The sequence below is a fragment of the Astyanax mexicanus genome, chromosome 2 (genome assembly GCF_023375975.1).
Source record: "Astyanax mexicanus isolate ESR-SI-001 chromosome 2, AstMex3_surface, whole genome shotgun sequence".
NCBI classification, from domain to species: Eukaryota; Metazoa; Chordata; class Actinopteri; order Characiformes; family Acestrorhamphidae; genus Astyanax; species Astyanax mexicanus.
In genome coordinates, this window is record NC_064409.1 from 20,556,315 (window position 1) to 20,574,482 (window position 18,168).

The 18,168-nt window shown below is 36.4% G+C and overlaps 1 protein-coding gene across 1 annotated transcript in view; it reads left to right on the top strand.

Moving 5' to 3' along the window:
- The window catches only part of fgd6 (FYVE, RhoGEF and PH domain containing 6), a 31,215-nt gene extending 18,843 nt beyond the window's left edge, over positions 1 to 12,372 (top strand). The window contains exons 6-21 of the mRNA XM_007234965.4: positions 2,675 to 2,826; positions 3,458 to 3,614; positions 4,832 to 4,919; positions 6,298 to 6,348; positions 6,552 to 6,610; positions 6,899 to 6,970; positions 7,074 to 7,142; positions 8,310 to 8,393; positions 8,674 to 8,753; positions 8,841 to 8,940; positions 9,032 to 9,175; positions 10,051 to 10,159; positions 10,263 to 10,363; positions 11,128 to 11,256; positions 11,355 to 11,503; positions 12,189 to 12,372. Of these exons, the coding sequence (XP_007235027.3) occupies positions 2,675 to 2,826; positions 3,458 to 3,614; positions 4,832 to 4,919; positions 6,298 to 6,348; positions 6,552 to 6,610; positions 6,899 to 6,970; positions 7,074 to 7,142; positions 8,310 to 8,393; positions 8,674 to 8,753; positions 8,841 to 8,940; positions 9,032 to 9,175; positions 10,051 to 10,159; positions 10,263 to 10,363; positions 11,128 to 11,256; positions 11,355 to 11,503; positions 12,189 to 12,225 (1,581 nt within the window). The 3' untranslated portion in view covers positions 12,226 to 12,372. The remainder of the gene's footprint in view (positions 1 to 2,674; positions 2,827 to 3,457; positions 3,615 to 4,831; positions 4,920 to 6,297; positions 6,349 to 6,551; positions 6,611 to 6,898; positions 6,971 to 7,073; positions 7,143 to 8,309; positions 8,394 to 8,673; positions 8,754 to 8,840; positions 8,941 to 9,031; positions 9,176 to 10,050; positions 10,160 to 10,262; positions 10,364 to 11,127; positions 11,257 to 11,354; positions 11,504 to 12,188) is intronic.
- The last annotated feature ends 5,796 nt before the right edge of the window (positions 12,373 to 18,168 follow it).

Sequence of the window (18,168 nt, forward strand, 5' to 3'; positions counted from 1 at the left end):
TGTGTGTGCGTGCGTGTGAGAGAGAGAGAGAGAGAGAGAATGAGGGAGAGATTATCTTCATTCCAGAACTCTTAAATAGATTCTCCTGGGCTCTTCACATGAAAACTGATCTAAAAAATAACTTTGAGAATGCAGAGTGTGTAGTTGTGTGAATTGTGTGTACTACTTGGCAGGATTCTCTAGCTATTTGTCTTGTTTGGAAATGGTTAGTTTGCTTGTTAAGGCCTGTCTTGATAAGTATGTTATCTATCTTTTAATATACACTACTGGTCAAAGGTTTTAAAACCTTATGTCATCTAAGCTGTTCACGTCATATGAATAGCCTAAAATGGTACAAAATCTTAAATGTACTTAAATTAAATGTACAAAAGTTAGTGGTAAACTGCCAAAACTTAAAAAAAAAAAAAGATAAAAATGTTTACAGCTGGTCTGTAGCAATTAAAACGAAGCTTTGGAAATAAATGCAAAAAAATGAATTTCTATTTAAAGCAGTACTGGAACCGACTGTGTTACTGCACTCTCTACTGCAGCATTTAAACACAGCACATTCAGTCTTTTATCATAATAACTAGAAAAAGACACAGAAACAGATAAATCTTGTAACTGTTAAAAGTGTAAGTCTTTTTTTTTGGGAGAAATTACAGATGATGCCAGAGAGCATTCGAAAGGTAAATGCAGTAATAAAGTTATTAAATAAAAAGCAGCTTGCCACTAGACTTGCTACTAAACAGTAGGAGTGTTCCTAAAACTTTTGACTGTTAGTGTATGTACATGATCGCAATTATTTTTGCTAACAGAATTGTATGTCCATTAGACATGTTTTAGCAAGATGAGCCCATTAACATTCATGACAACAGCCATTATTATTGAAATTAGTTTATTTAGGATATTTAAAAAATATATTCTCCAATAGCAATATCTAAATATAATTCTAAAATCGTGTTTATCTTTAAAATAATGTAATTAGATTATCATTCTATTATCATTATATGAATGGAATAACATTGTCTTAAAATGTCAAAAATATTTTTGATCTCGATTATTTCTGGGACAGTATTATCCAATAAAAAGAAGCTATCATGACTGGCCTTGTTGTGTGTTTGTTTGATTTTGTGTGAAGATTTAGCAGTATTTGTATTTGTACGAAAATGTCACACAATAGGGGTCACAGTTTAGTGCTTGCAGTTGTATGTACCATTAGGGTGAATATGGTAATTCCTCAAGCTCTTGTACCGCTGGACTTGCATTGCATTGTGGGAACCCTAATGGCTTAGATGTATTGTGATGTAGCTGTAGTTGTTTGTCCCCCATGCCTCTTCTTTTCTCTCATCTCTATCTCACTGTCAAGTGCACAGGGCATGACTGCAATATATATATTTGTTTTGTTCTTTTATTCTTTCTATCTCTCACTGTTTGCATCTATGAATTTAAAAGGACTATTTAAATAACAAGAAATTGGTCATGGTCTTTAGATTTTTTTTTTATCCAATTGTACCGTATTTATTTGGAACAGAACACTGTCAAAATAGTAATACTTGAAGTGTTTAATATTAGAATGAGGTGCAGCAAATCAGCTGCAGATGACTAGAACATGGTTATAAAGGATGTGGGAGGAGTCTGTCCTATTTAAATCTCAGACATTGTTTTGGTCTTGATTGTTAAAGTTAGTGGATCATTATGGCCAGACCCAAACAGCTCCCTGATGCTTCAGAAAGAAGACTGTAGATGCAGAGGATTCTGGGAAGGGGTTTAAACAAAGTTTTTGTAGGCAAGCCAGTTTGGCAACAGATCCGGGCAGTTATATCCCCTTATACAAAGACCAGCCTCCTATTAGTATGAATGAGGAAGAGACCAAAATGAAAGTCCATTTTAGAAACCTAAATCATATTTAAAAACTGATCAATAAAAAACTTGTCATGGCTACTGTTCTTGAGCAAATCTATAGGCAAGAGGGAGCTTTTCACTAGCATGCTGACTCTCCTCTGCACTCTCTACAAGCAGCATTCTGATTGGCTATTTTTGTTAAAGGGCGCGACTTTATCTATAACAGGCGCCATGATTAGCATTACGAGAATTCATTGCCATTCATTCAGGTCCGTGATTTAAAAAGATCTCAGAAATATTAAAAAACAGCCATTCCAATTTCAGCTAAACCATTTACAATGGAAAACATTTAAAACAACTCACAAACAGACTGTCCTACCAAGTTTATTCCAAGATCAGGCCACAAGATTCCTAAATTATTATCACAGGATCTGTACTGTTGACAGTGCATGCATCTACCACCAGAAAGAGAAAAACTGCACAAGTTGCAAGTTGGACTTATATAGGAGGTGTGTGAGGGGAAAACCCATGCTGTCAAAAAAAGATATCAGCAGCACATGCTCACAATGTTCTTATTGAGGCATGTGACATCAAATTTTACTTGGCTGGAAAACTGATGTGAATGTTTTCACTCACTTCTGCATTCCTGTGTGGGTGAAGAGAGTTTTAAAAACACTTTTGGTGTGTACTGTTTTTCTAACTGGTAAATATAAACACAACATTTTATAAAACTGTTGGAAACATTAAAATCTGTCATTATAGATTACAGAACAATCAAAGTGGTGTAGTCTATTGTAGACACCTGTGTACTCTGCAACACTGTGCTGTAGCATTTCTTTATTCACTGCAGGATTTTCGTGATGCAGTGGCCAAGGCGACCCGTGCCAGTGGAAAGCCGGTGCTGGAGGAACGAGTGCTGAATCAGATACTGTACTATCTTCCGCAGCTCTATGAGCTCAACAAAGACCTGCTGAGAGAACTGGAGGAGAGAGTGGCACACTGGTATACACACACGCCTACAAGCATGTTAATGCTTTCTTAGGTTTATTTTCATTCTTAGTGTAATTCATTTGATCAGGTTTAAATACAGTAATCACATTCTAATGCAAACCAAAACAGCTGTCCCAAAGCAGTGGTGATAGCATGATCTGAGTTTAATCAGATAGTAGTAGTTTAAGATGGCATTTTACCCATGTAATGGCTACAGCTATGATCTAATACCATCTCTGCTGTTTCTCCATGTTAAACTAGTCCAGAACACAGGACCTTCTTCCTGTATTTACTTTCTTGCTCTGCCCCAGTAATATCCGTCCAATAAAGGAGAGATCTTTCTCATGTGGTTTGTTGTAATGCACTTTGGAGCATTTGAATATTTATCTGTGTGAAAACAATTCCAACCAACCCAAAGGGGAAACATCACCAAGTATAAAAATGTAACTAATTTAGAGCACAGCAAAACTGTCTATATGTATGAAAATGCCATAACACAACTTCTTTCATCACAACACAGGAACACCTTGTGTTCAGTACACTATTTAACCCTATTAAAACAATAAAAACACCTCAGAAGCTGCTCAAAGACTTTATCAAGGAGGTTAGTAGTCAAACATTGTGTGTCCTCTCTAACAAACAGGTCAGATCACCAGAGGCTAGCTGACATCTTCGTGCAGAAGGGTCCGTATCTGAAGATGTACTCCACATATATCCGAGAGTTTGACCGCAATGTGGCTCTCCTGGATGAACAGTGCCGCAAAAACCCAGCATTTGCCACAGTGGTGCGGCAGTTTGAGGTGAGGCTGTGTGTAAATGTGGGTTTGTGTTTGTGTAAGCGTTTCTGATTGTATGTGGATGTGTTTTTTTTATGTTACATTCCCTTTTGTGTAAGTCCATTGAAGTCAAGATTGCTGAATTGTATTTAGTTTTTAATGAAATGTCAAATGAAATAAAAAAAATGCATTTCCTGAAGGGAACACAACATATTTGTGCAGCTAAAGTGAATTCCAGTTGCAGTCAGTTGCAAAGCTGTTGGTATGTCATTGATATGGTATGGCAGGTGGTTCCCATGGCTGTTTGCCACAGTGTTGCTAAGTGGTTGCTATGCAATTCCAGGTGGTGGTTTGGGTGTTGTTAAGTGGTTGATAGGTGGTTACTGTGCTGATGCTGTGGCCAAGCAGTCGCTATGGTGTTGCTAGGTGGTTAATGTAGTATTACTAAGTGGTTGCTGTGGTTGATGTTTGGTTGTATTTGTACATTTTGAAGGATATCAAAAGATGTGAAAAAATGGCAAAATCCCATGTCTGATCCAAACACTGTAAACAAGCCCAAATCACAAAGATAAACAAAACAATTGGGAGTTGGAACTGTGCCAGCATCTCAAAAAGTGCTTACACTAGGCAAATCTAGCATAACATTTAGTGCTGCAACTAATGACTATTTTAGTTGTCGATTTATCTGACGTTTATTTTTTCAATTAGTTGATTAATCCTGATTATTCATGTTTCCTATTGGTGAGGCTCCTGATCCAATACATGTTTTACTGCATCATAGCAGCTTAATAGTAAGGGCCCTAAACAGATTTTTTAGAACATTTTGATAGTTTGACATACCTATATAAAATTACAAAACATAGTATAGGAGACATTCACACATGTAGGATGTTGTTATTATCACAAAATTCTACTTAATGTCTTCAGTTAAGATATAAAATATAAAAAAAAAAATAACAATTTTGAAGTGTAAGATGTTTTTGTAATAATTTTACTGAAAAGTAAACATATAAATATTTTGTATTGCACTCTTGAATAGCCTCTCTAACCCAAGTTGCCAGGTTAGCGGTTTTACTGCCAAACTGAGCTCATTTGATAGTCGTGTATAAACATTTTTTTTGGGGGCTACTTTTACTTTTACTTTTTTGGGGGGAACTGGAATTTATTGTCACTTATTTAATACAAAACATTTATGAGCTAATACTGTGTTTTCTTCTCTTTTTTTTCCTGTCTGGTGGTAGACGAGTCCTCGCTGTGCCAGTCTGGCTCTGAAGCATTACTTACTGAAACCAGTGCAGCGCATTCCACAGTATCAGCTCCTCCTGACAGGTAGAGGGCACTATTCCATACCCATTCAGACACATCAAGCATACTGCAGCTGTGATAAGAACAAGTTATATAGAAGCAGACAGAAATGCTTTTTAATGGCTTAGTGGTCATTTTCTGTAAGTGTATAAATAATTGTATTATTTCCTTTGTGAGTATCTGACTGTCAGCTGGGTTAAATCTTGTTGATTCAAGACAAATAACAGCCCCCAGACTCTTCTTCACCTATTGCCAGGTTCATTTTTCACAACTATTTAAGTTGTCAGTCATTGTTCTGTTCACTCTACACAACTAGAGTCCTTCAGTTGTGGAGACTTTCACACTATATAACTGATCGGCGTCACAGGGTCACAAATTACATCATTTCTCAATCGCAGACTCGCCTGACTGCTCTTCAGAAACACGCTTCGTCACGAGAACATGCCAGGACTAAACACACATGAGAAGTAGCAATGTCATGCAGGAGAATCTCTATAAAGGAGAATATGCACTTGTTTTGTGTCCAAAATGGATGGGTTCATATGAAGCAACTGAGCAAAATCAGAGTTTATAAATGTCTGATCAGTTTTATACTGAAATATGCACCTATGTCAAAACAGAACTACATCAAATGTGTCAGTACAGCATACATAATTTTTTTATCGATTTGAACTCCAGTTATAAGCATTTTTAACATGCTGTACCTGTATCTCAAGGATCAGCTTGCCAACCAATCAGCTTACAGTAGAAGTAATGCTAGTGCTTTACAGTGTAAAACCTGTTTTCTGTAGATAAACTGAAATATACAGTTACACTTTCTTTGATTTTTTTACAAAAAATTTGTTTCGGACCCGTGGTTGTCTCTTTCTAAATGATTCCACTGACTACTCCTAACTCCCAGTCGCTGACTGAATCAGATATTTAGCCTGACAAATATTTGGCAGGCGTCAGCAATTGGTCGGCGATGGCTTGGCAAACGTCTTTCAGTAGTTCATATTACGCACCTGTGAGAGCACCGAGAGATCCCCGATTTGCCTCTGAGCATAGTTTTTGACGGCAATCAAAAAAAAAACTGTGCTAAAATCGTTTAATGTGAACCTGGCATCAGTGTGAAGGGTGTGTGTAAGGCAGCATGTGATGACAGGTTGTGTTTTTAGCCAGCATTCACCCTTATTTTCACCCTAAAATGTCCAGTGATCCAATTATACTGCGTAAATGTTGTAATTTGTGTTATGTCATGTTGCTCTTCATACTGTTCTATTAAAATGCAAAACAGTTCATATGATCATAGGCATAACTGTATGAGCAATGTTCTTGTTCCATATATAAAATTGACATCAAAGTTAACCTGTATTATGATAAATATGAATATCAGCTAGATGTAAGCTTTTATGATTTTCAGATTATTTGAAAAACCTCCCTGAGGACTCCTCAGACTACAAAGATACACAAAGTAAGAACACAGCATACACACAAACATGCAGCACAAATCATGCCAGTGCTCTGCGCACTGTAATAGTATAAGTTAGATCATTATTTTAGGTTATTTATTTGCTGTAGTGTCCCTACAAGCCGACTCAATCCAGTTTTGGTTAAATGTTACTTATTTACTTTATTTAAAACAAAACAAAACTTATCTTTTTCTTGTTTGCCCAGCTGCCCTTGGTGTGGTGAAGGAAGTAGCGAACCATGCCAATGACATCATGAAACAAGGGGTATGACATTAAACTCTCAGACTTACACACTACCTTTGCATTCTATACAAACTGTTTACTGGTAAATTGGTGTTCTCTTGCTCTGTGGAATTTTCATTATCTGAGATAATGAGCTTAAGCTGAGATTTATTGTCCATGAGAGGATGGGGGTGGGGAGTAGATGCAACCTGTCTGCTTCCATACTTGAGGCTGGGATATGGGGTCCTATGAATAAAATATATGCTATTCAATCAACTGTCCTACTGTGGCATGACACAAGCTTTTCCTTTTCCTTTATTTTTCATTCAGGATAATTTTCAGAAGCTGATGCAGGTTCAGTACAGTTTGAACGGTCATCATGAAATCGTTCAGCCGGGAAGGGTAAGTGTTGAAAACTTCATTACCCAAAATGCCCTGTGTGTGGACAAAGATTTCTGTTTACAGTTCTTTAACATACTGGATTTTGTTTCACCTTTAAATGTAGGTATTCCTTAAAGAGGGCACCCTGATGAAACTGTCCAGAAAGGTCATGCAGCCCAGAATGTTCTTCCTGGTGAGAGAGAAAAAACATTTTGTTGGGCAAAAACATTGTAACTAAACTTTTGCTGTTTTTTATTATCATTTTTTACACAGTTTGATATTTTACATTTTACAATAAAACACAATGAATATGGAATATAATTCCAATATTGTTATGATATGAACAGTATAAAAGCCATCACATGTGTTATATGTAATCACATACTGACAGAGCTGGAGATATGGTACAAATATTTCATTTAGAATTTATGTCACAATATTATACACATTTTTCACAGTATACAACATTTATCAGAATGTTTTGAGAATGTCGCGCAGATCCTTTAAAACTGCTATTTTAAAACTATTCATTGAATTTTACACTCTCTGTAATTAAACATGCAGTGTTATTTATGCACAGATGTCCACGATATGCCTATTAAAGTATAATGTTGATGTGATAAAAAAAGTCATATTGTCCAGCTCCAGAATCTATACCATCAAATTTAGGCCAAATAAAAAAAAAATCTGGCATTATCCATTACACAATTTTTTACAGATAAAACATACTTTTAGTTATTTTTGCAATATTTGTAACCTGGCAAAGAAGCAGACACATGGATTTCTATAGGGACGTTTTTTCAGACAGGTTTAAGCATAGTTTTAGACTATATTTTGCTTTTAATTAAAAATCTCTATTGAAAATGAAATGTGGTTCAAAACTAACATTAATTCCTATTTGGGAAACTGTCCCCTATTATTCAAACTAATTGGCCTATGCATTCCAGCCTCACCACATCTGTCTCCGAGATGACTTAACTTTTCAGTTCTGCTTGATACAGCGAAACGAGTAATGACAGGTTTTACAGCTACTAAAATAACCATTTTACATCTTTGGATTTCCCCTTAACAGCTAAACTTAACAAAGCGAACAATTCAATAGCTGGTATCTTGGTCAATTTATATGAATCTGTGTTTTGTATAAACATATTAACCAAGAAGTCCCTGTCTATGAACAAGATGATTGGTGTCTTTGTTTGTAGATATATGAATAGGTCTTACTGACCTATACTAGAATTTTATGCATAAATATAATAATGAATCAATTAAGGTACTAGTCAATAAGTGTTTGACTTTCTCCTTCTATTTCTCTTTTCTCTTTTTCTCTCTGGATCTTCTCGTGTTCTCATTTTCTCCACAGTTTAATGACATTCTGTTGTACACCACTCCAGTGCAGTCTGGCCAGTATAAAGTCAACAGCATGCTCTCTCTGGCTGGCATGAAGGTCAGTTATCCCACATAATGTGCTTGTACTCTAAAATGGTAGTGTTTCAAGAAAGGAGGAGTTTTAAGTATTATTATTGTTTAATGTAAAGTTTATGAAATTCATAAATATATATTCCATATAAATTCCAAATAAAAATATTGTCATTTAGAGCATTTATTTGCAGAAAAATGGCTGAAATAGTTTTCAGACCTCAAATAATACAAAGACAACAAGTTCATATTTATAGGTGTTTGAGTTTTGATTTGACAGCAGTGATACATAAACTGTTTTTTTTTAGGTCAGCAAGCCAAGCCTGGAGGCTTATCAAAATGAACTGAACATTGAGAGTGTAGAACGCTCTTTCATCCTGTCAGCCAGGTGAGAAACACACACACACATACATATACATTCTGTATGTAAATTCATCTCCATGCTGGTTTTAACTTGTGAATCGTGCATGTGCAGCTCAGCCACGGAGAGAGATGAATGGCTGGAAGCCATCGCCACAGCTATAGAAGATTACACCAGGAAAAAGATCTCTTTCATCTCCAGCCGAAGCCAAGAGGTGTGTGTGTGTTTAAATAAAAATAATACTTTATTTAATAATAATAATAAAACAAATAAAAATAGTAATTTTGTCTTTCTGTTTTATGCAGTCTGAGGGTTTGTCTGTTGATGGTCCTCCACTGGGATCTAAAGCTCCAATCTGGATCCCAGACCTTCGAACCACCATGTGTATGATCTGCACCTGCGAGTTCACACTCACCTGGAGGAGGCATCACTGCCGTGCCTGTGGCAAGGTCAGTCAAATAGAAACAGGAATATTACACCCCTTCTAATAAATGCATTCAGCTACTTTAAGTTGCACTCATTGCTGACTCAGATTAGCAGATGCATACACACAGCTTGTCTTGTCTCGTGTTGTCCCTTATCTTTATAAATCATTGGTTGTTTGGATCATCCATTTTTAAGTTACATATATCATATAGCAGACAAAAACAGTGATATTTAAAAAAGTGAAGTGAAGTTTATAGGATTTACAGAAATTGTGCAATAATTCTTTAAAACAAAATTACGTAGGTGCATAAATAAAAAAGGAAAATCATTAAAATTATCAGGGGTGCCCAAATCTTTTCATACCACTGTAAACAAACATAAACCTATTGGCATCAAGTCTAATGCAATGTGTGGGCTAGAGGGGTATAAAAAGCCCCCAGTATTGAGCTGTAGAGCAGTTTAACTGTGTTCTCTGGAATGATGGAGCACCATCTTGTAATATTGTGTCAAGTTGGGTCATCTGGACTGAGGTGGGGGAGGTGATCATCTAACATTTTGATTTCACTTATGCTTTTATCATGAAATTCAATCCGATCTTCACAGCAATGGTCCAAAATCTAAGAGAAACTTAGAATTTTTCGATGTTAGAATTTTTCGAACATAATATGATTCTAGTTCTTTATATTGTTTTTAAAAAATGTGATTATTGAACATTTGAGTAATTCTCAAAAATAACTCACAATGATTCATTTTACTGTACATTGTACTGAAAGTTAAGAAGCCTTTTTTAATACTTTTTCCTACTGTAAAAGGTTGCTATTGTGTGCCATTTTAATAATACAAGTTGTGAAGATGAATGGAAATACATTTTGTATTATATATGTTATATATTTTACAGGTTGTGTGCCAGGCATGTTCATCAAATAAATACTACCTGGAGTACCTTAAGAATCAACTGGCAAGAGTGTGTGACCAGTGCTATGCCAAACTCCAGCAGAAAGATAAAGGTTTTACCATTATCTCCTTATTACTTTCTTTATTACTTATCCCATCCAGCAGATTGTCAAATCTGACTCTAAATTCCTATCCTGTTTCACACCCTCTCCTAAGGGGACCAGTCTGAAGTGTGTGTTTCACCCAGTGGGCGAAGCTCGGGCTCAGCCTTCTCCTTCTCTAGGAAACAAAAGAAGATTCCCTCAGCACTGAAAGAGGTAAAGTGGCTAATATGAGTCTAAGACTACCTTTTGAAGTGATCAGATTTGCATCTGTTTTAAATGAGTCTCAGACCACCTCCTGAAGTATTTTGAGTGATGGGATTTGTATCTGTTTAAAATGGGTCTCAGACAACCTCCTGAAGTGGTTTAAGTGATGGGATTTGTATCTGTTTTAAGTGCGTCTCAAACCAAATCCTGAAATGTTTTGAGTAATGGGATTTGTAACTGTTTTAAATGCTTCTCAGACACCCTCCTGTAGTGGTTTTTAACTGTTTTAAATGCGTCTCAGATCACTTCCTGAAGTGTTTTCAGTGATGGGTTTTGTATCTGTTTTAAATGGTCTCAGACCACCTCCTGAAGTGGTTTAAGTAACAGGATTTGTATCTGTTTTAAGTGCGTCTTAGACCAAATTCTGAAACGTTTCGTGTAATGGGATTTGTATCTCTTTTAAATGCGTCTCAGACCACCTCCTGAAGTGGTTTGAGTGATCAGATTTGTATGTTTTAAATTGAGCCTCAACGCACTTCAGGAAATGGTCAGAAGAAAATTTAAAACAGATCAAAGTCCCATCACTCAAAACACTTCAGAATTTGAGGTATGGGGTTTGAATGTTTTAAAGGTGTCTCAGACCACCTCCTAAAGTGATTTAAGTGATGGAATTTGTATTGATGCTGAAGACGAACAGGTGTAAACAGGTTTATTTTGAATTAGAAAAAAAAGACTTTTAGACCTTAAATATTCTGTATTCTCTGGTCCTCTAGGTTTCTGCAAACACTGAGAACTCCTCCATGAGTGGCTACCTGCACAGATCTAAAGGAAATAAAAAGCCATGGAAGAGACTGTGGTTTGTCATCAAGAATAAAGTTCTCTACACGTATGCTGCTAGTGAGGTATGCTACTCATTTACTGTGACATTTATTTACTGTTGTGAATATACTTGGAACATGGAACAGATTTGTTAGCTGATGTGGATTGGCTGTGTGTGTAGGATGTTGCAGCGTTGGAGAGCCAGCCGTTACTGGGCTTTTTCTTACGAGAGGAAAAGTCTGGACCCGCACAGAAGCTGCAGTTCAAACTCTATCACAAAAACACTCTCTACTATATCTTCAGAGCAGATGATATCCCTACAGCCCAGAGGTACACACAAATATACAAGCATAGACAATAATGTACTATACCATTCAAAAGCTTGTTGCTGTTTTATATATATAGAGATGTGTATACAATGACCCTGAGATAATTATATGATGAAATATGATCACGGGGTAACTGAAAAAAACTGTAGAACATCAAGAATAATAGTCAAAAATATTTAATTAATAATCAGAATTCTCTACAAATGACAGGCTAATTGGTTACTTTGTTATGAAAAAGCCAATTGAAGATTTGAAGATACAGAGAATTATGGAAACAACTAACACCTAGCAACACTAAAGCAATCCCATAGCAGTCACTTAGCAACACCAAACCAACCACCAAGCATCTACATATCATTCCCAGTGCAAACACCTGGTATCCTTAATGACCACCTAGCAACTGTAGTGACCATGTAGCATCAGACTAGCAACTCAATTGAATAATTTAAAAACTGAATTTAACCTACTTGAATCCTAGTTACCAAAAAATAAAATATGTATCTACTTTAGTCAAAGTACCTATAAAATATTCATAATTAACTATAAATATTATTAAATATAACTGAAACTGTAAAATTGCTTAATACAGTAATTGCTGTAGTGATTATTATTGTCATTTATGATGATGGTCAAGATGATGATGTATTTGTAACTACCTTTACTGAGGAAACCTGTTTGTTTTTCAGATGGATTGAAGCGTTTCAGGAGGCCATGATTCTTTGACCAATCTGGAACAAATATGAAATAGCATTAGTCTGACTAGAAACTGTCTTCTGGCCTGCAAACAGTGAATGAGCAAATGGTGCTGAGCAAACAAACTGAGAAGACACCAAATAAAGAGAAGATGCTGGTGGATGCATTTTAAATTGACATCCTAATGTGAAAACTTGGCATGTCCTCTTGAGTGTCAGATTTTGTTGAACTAAATTGAAAGTACCAGCGTCGTTAATGTTATTATAGCCTCTTCCACCTTCCTGTCCTTCTTTGTAGTACTTTCCTCCCACCCAACAGCAATCCAGACAATTTTCATTCATTTAAGATAGTATATCATTATAGATATATATTTTCAATATAGATTATAATCAAGATATATATTATCTGGATTCTAAATTATTTAAATGCAATTGTTTTACTCATTGGATTTCAGAAACAACAGATTTTAAAACTTCAAGCACAAAAAAGCCTCCAGAATGCTGGATGTTTTTGAGTTTACCAGTAACATCCAGAGTGATGTTCTTGATATGTGAGGATGGGTGTAAGTAGTGAGGAGCAAGTGACAGGAAGAGTCTGGTTAAAGCTGTTTTAGGTTGCCTGTTTTAAGTGACCTAATTGTGTGAACAGTGATCATGGGTCAGGTGTGAAAGTGTGCGAGTAAGTATGAGATGAGGAAGGTTTGGTGCCTCTATATGCTGTCTGTGGCAGAATCGCTGTATATGAAGTCTGCTGTGGTCATTGTGGGAGATGTGGGGTGCTGCTGTTGAAGCCAGTAGTTTTTATTGTTAAAGGAATAGTTTAGCCAAAAATGCTAACGTTGCTAACGATGAATGAAAGGGTGCATCCCAATTGCGTACTAATTTCTGATACTTACAAGTTTTTGAGTATGAAGTACAGAGTTGCGAGTGTGGTTACCAATGTCGCCAACCTTTTTTAGAGGCAAGTATCAAGAAGTCACTAAAAGTCTCTAGATAATAGATAATGTAATGCACCAATTTGCACATTTGTGACATCATTACATAATATTTACATTATGTCTAATGTGAGATATTAACTTTGCAGTCTCTGTACAGAGTAGACTAAACCAACTATACACACAAAAGTAAGTGCATATTGATTAATGCAATGAAATTTATAAAGTCACATATTGAAGTTTTGCACAATATAAGTATAACTTCAATATAAGTTGCCAACACTGCTGGGCATAACTGAACACTGTTATCCCACTGTGCAATGCAAAATTAAATGAAAGCAGTTACCAGAGCTATACTTCTGAATGCTGGGAGTAAACAGAAGTGGGCTATTAGACAAAAGTTCTAATTGTTATCATGTTTCAATACAAACCATGAACATTGCACAATGGATTCCTCCTTTTAAGGCTTTAGGAACTTCCTATTTCCCCCATTATGTGAGAAAATGGCTTTTAAAATGTATGTTTTTATACGGAAACATTTGAAATTGTTCTATGTTGAGGGAATTAGTCATTTCAAAATTATCAAACATTTATAAACTTAGTTTTGATCAGTTGCTCCATATGAACCCATTCATTTTGGTCAAAGGTCTTGACAAACCCGGAAGAGATTGTTAAGTGGATACTCTCCTGTCTAGAGATCCTATGGATCTAAAATAACTGTCTAAAACTGGAAGTAGCTGAATTAATGCCTTAAATGCAACAAAAAAGCCCTGGCAAGGTATCGACAGGGCACTGCTAAATGAGCATTTAGCTGTCATTAGCTGTTAGCATTTTAGCCTTCTATTTTATTGAGTGAAAGGCTAATGAAAACACAGCAAAAGAGACCTTCAAGAGATGTATACTGCCTTTTATGACAACATGGACAAAGGCAAAGTATCAAGCCAGCTAGCTAGCTACTTAAAATTTCACAATCAACAGCAGCTGGAACACTTGCACTGTTGTATGTTAGCATAACAATGCTTTATCGCATCCTGTTAGTACCAAACAGATTAGTACTGTAATATTTTTGTATCAACTTGCCAAGCCAGCACTATTAAGATTTGTAACTATATAGTCATTACATCACAGTACAACCCCTGGCAAAAAGTATGGAATCACCAGTCTTGGATGAGCACTCCTTCAGACATTTCATTCTGTAAAACAAACTCTGATCAAAAACATGATACAATAATAAGGTCATTCCAAAGTGCAACTTGTTGGCTTTCAGGAACACTCAAAGAAATGAAGAAAAAACATTGTGGAAGTCAGTGAATGTTACTTTTATTGACCAACCACAGGGAAAAAAATATGGAATCACTCAATTCTGAGGAAAAAAGTATGGAATCATGAAAAACAGATAAACAAAAGATGATTCAAAATAGTCTTTAGTTGCACCACCTTTGGCTTTTATAACGGCTTTCAGTCTCTGAGGCATGGACTTGAGTGACAAACAGTATTCTGCATCAATTTGGTGCCAACTCTCTTTGATAGCAGTTGCCAGATCAGCTTTGCAGGTCGGAGCCTTCTTGTGGACCATTTTTTTTTATTTCCACCACAGGTTTTCAATTGGGTTGAGATCTGGACTATTTGCAGGCCATGACATCGACTGAATGTGTCTTTCTCCAAGGAATGCCTTCACTGTTTTTGCCCTATGGCACAATGCATTGTCATCTTGGAAAATTATTTCATTATCTCCAAACATCTGTTCAATTGAAGGGATGAGAAAACTGTCCAAAATGTCAATGTAAACTTGTGCATTGATAGAAGAATTAACCACAGTCATCTCCCCAGTGCCTTTGCCTGACATGCAGCCCCATATCATCAAGGACTGTGGAAATTTGGTTGTTTTCTTCAGGCAGGCCTCTTCATAAATCTCACTGGAACGGCACCAAACAAAAGTTCCAGCATCATCACCTTGTCCAATGCAGATTCTTGACTCATCACTGAAGATAACTTTCATCCAGTCATCCACAGTCCATGATTGCCTCTCCTTAGCCCACTGCAGTCTTGTTCTTTTATGTTTAGGTGTCAATGATGGTTTTCTTTTAGCTTTCCTGTATTGAAATCCCATTTCCTTTAGGCGATTTCTTACGGTTCGGTCACATACATTGGCTCCAGCTTCTTCCCATTTATGCTTCATCTGTTTAGTTGTACTTTTTCGGTTTTCAAGACAAATGGCCTTAAGTTGCTTGTCTTGACGCTTTGATGTCTTTCTCGGTCTACCAGTACGCTTGGCTTTAACAACCATTCCATGCTGTTTGTATTTGGTCCATATCTTGGATACAGCTGACTGTGAACAGCCCACATCTTTAGCAACCATGCGTGAAGAGTTACCTTCTTCAAGAAGTTTCACAATCCTCTCTTTTGTTTCAAGAGACATTTCTCTTGTTGGAGCCATGGTTCTTGCCACTCTAATTCGTCCAGCAGCCCTCCAAGGTGTCATGACTGCAGGTGTTTTTAACTGCAGACTAACGAGCAGATCTAATCTGAGGCAGGTGTCCATTTAGGGAAAGGAAATTGACTGGGTGTGTCCTTATTTTCTACCTTCAATTTGAGTGATTCCATACTTTTTTCCTCAGAATTGAGTGATTCCATATTTTTTTCCCTGTGGTTGGTCAATAAAAGTAACATTCACTGACTTCCACAATGTTTTTTCTTCATTTCTTTGAGTGTTCCTGAAAGCCAACAAGTTGCACTTTGGAATGACCTTATTATTGTATCATGTTTTTGATCAGAGTTTGTTTTACAGAATGAAATGTCTGAAGGAGTGCTCATCCAAGACTGGTGATTCCATACTTTTTGCCAGGGGTTGTACATAATTGGGACACAGCAAAAGTGAATAGTAAAAACTAATGTTTCATTGTTAGCCATGTTAGCATGTTTGGTCACTGTATGCCTTTAAACTAAAAGATACCACACTTTTATAGTACGTTTAGCATTTTTAAACTTTTTTATCTTCTCTTTTTGTAAAAAGTAGGACTTGCAGTAAAAATGTTGAACTATTTTACTGGGAATAACTGGATATAAGTGTAAATATTCTGTACATGGTAATATAATGCAGGTGTATTTAAAAAAAAACAATTTAATAATTGTATAATTTAACAAAGAATCGCAGTTTTCAGCTGACTAAGCACTATGTAATATCGCTGTGTAATACAGATCATAGCATTCTAAGCTGTGAATAAATCCCCAGCTCAGTGAAAACTGTTAGCTCTCTCTTTTATCAGGGAAATTAACACATTAGTTTCTTTACTGGTTAAAAAAACAATTGTGTGTGCACCTTGTTTTTGGGATGACAATAAAACCATGTTCTTTGTTTGTGTTAAACTGATTGTGTCAAACTAAATGTCACATGTTTTGTTCATACTTTCACAGTATTACCCATTATAGAGTTGAATAAGTTCCATATGTCCAGGTTTGTGTTTGCGTGTGTGTGTGTATGTGTGTCTGTATTCTGAGTTTAATTGTAATATAGAATAACATGTTGTGTCAGGATGTTTCCTTGGGAAGATGATGTGTGGTTTAATGGGACAAAATGCACAAGTGCAGTGCACACTGAATTGCCACAAAGACTTTGGGATTTTATCTGCTGTTTTTTGAAGTCACTTGTCACCGTTCCAGCTGGTTGGGGTTATAAGTCAAAACACTCCAAGTATTTCCCTTTATATGACAGATGTAGATGTAAAATACAGCTGTAATAAATAATTTTAAGTTCATTTTGTTTCTACCTGTTTGTGTTTATGTAATTGTGCTTATAATGCATTAAAACAATAGCTCACAGATGCAGAAGTAAATTACAACACATGGACAAAAGTAATCACCATTTATTGTTACTTAAAAGGACAATCTTGCTATTCTGGAATATTGCTGTGAGGATTTGATTGCATTCAGTTACAAGTGAGGTCAGTATGTTGGATGATCACTCCAATTCATCCGCAACACTCCAACCTATCCCAAAAGTAGTGCAGTCATTCCAGAGAACATAGTTTCACTGCTCCACAGCTTTACATACCGCTAGGCCATGCCTGGCATTAGGCATAGTGCCAACTGGTTATTGTTTGTTTATTTGCTCAGGAGGGACTTGTAGCTATACAGGAGCACATATATAATTAAAAAAGTGTTAAGCAAACCATACTTTAGATTCTTCTAAGAATCACATTAGCTTTGAGGACAGATCTGCACACTCTTGCTATTTAAATATCAGTGTCTTCATGAGGTAGAGTCACCTGAAATAGTTTTCTCAGTGTCTTGAAGGAGTTTCTGGAGGTGCTGAACAATAGTTGTTGCTTTTCCTTCACGCTGTGAAGCTCCAGCTCATTCCAATTCACCATCTCAGTTGATCTAATTTAGGTTAGAGGAAATTCAAGTACAAAAGAAAAACTTGAAGAGGTGTCTGTATAGTGATACTGCTATAGTATATGTCTGGAATTCCACTTGAATGCTCTCAGGGACAGTTTCCCAGATATGGATTAAGTCAAGTCATAGACTGTATTTTTGCTTCAATGGGAATTCTCAATTGAAAATACTGTGTAGTTTAAGACTAGGCTTAATGCATGTCTGGGAAACCGCCTATTAATGTGTCTACCTCCATGCCCAAGGAATTGCTTAGACTAACTTTGCTTACTTTTGTATTTATACAATGATACTCTTATGTCGAACGGGATGAGTTTCTTGGGTTAATTTTCTCTTTTATAAGGGGGGGTGGGGGATGGGGGATCAACCATGTCTGTGTTTTTCTCAGACGTCCTCTAAGAAAATTACATGCTGAATTAGCTACTGTTTTTCACTGAACTCTGTGGTCCTCCGGTAATTTTAGTCCCGTCCGGATGCATATCTCATGAGTTTCTTCACCTCGCATTTAATAAAATAGCTATTTGTCCACTGATGCATACTGTAACCACAGTTTGGGCACATTTCCACAGAGACACAACAGTGAGTGGAAATGGAGGAGCTACTGAACGTGATGTCATATGACTGACAAAGCCGATAAAAACTAACTG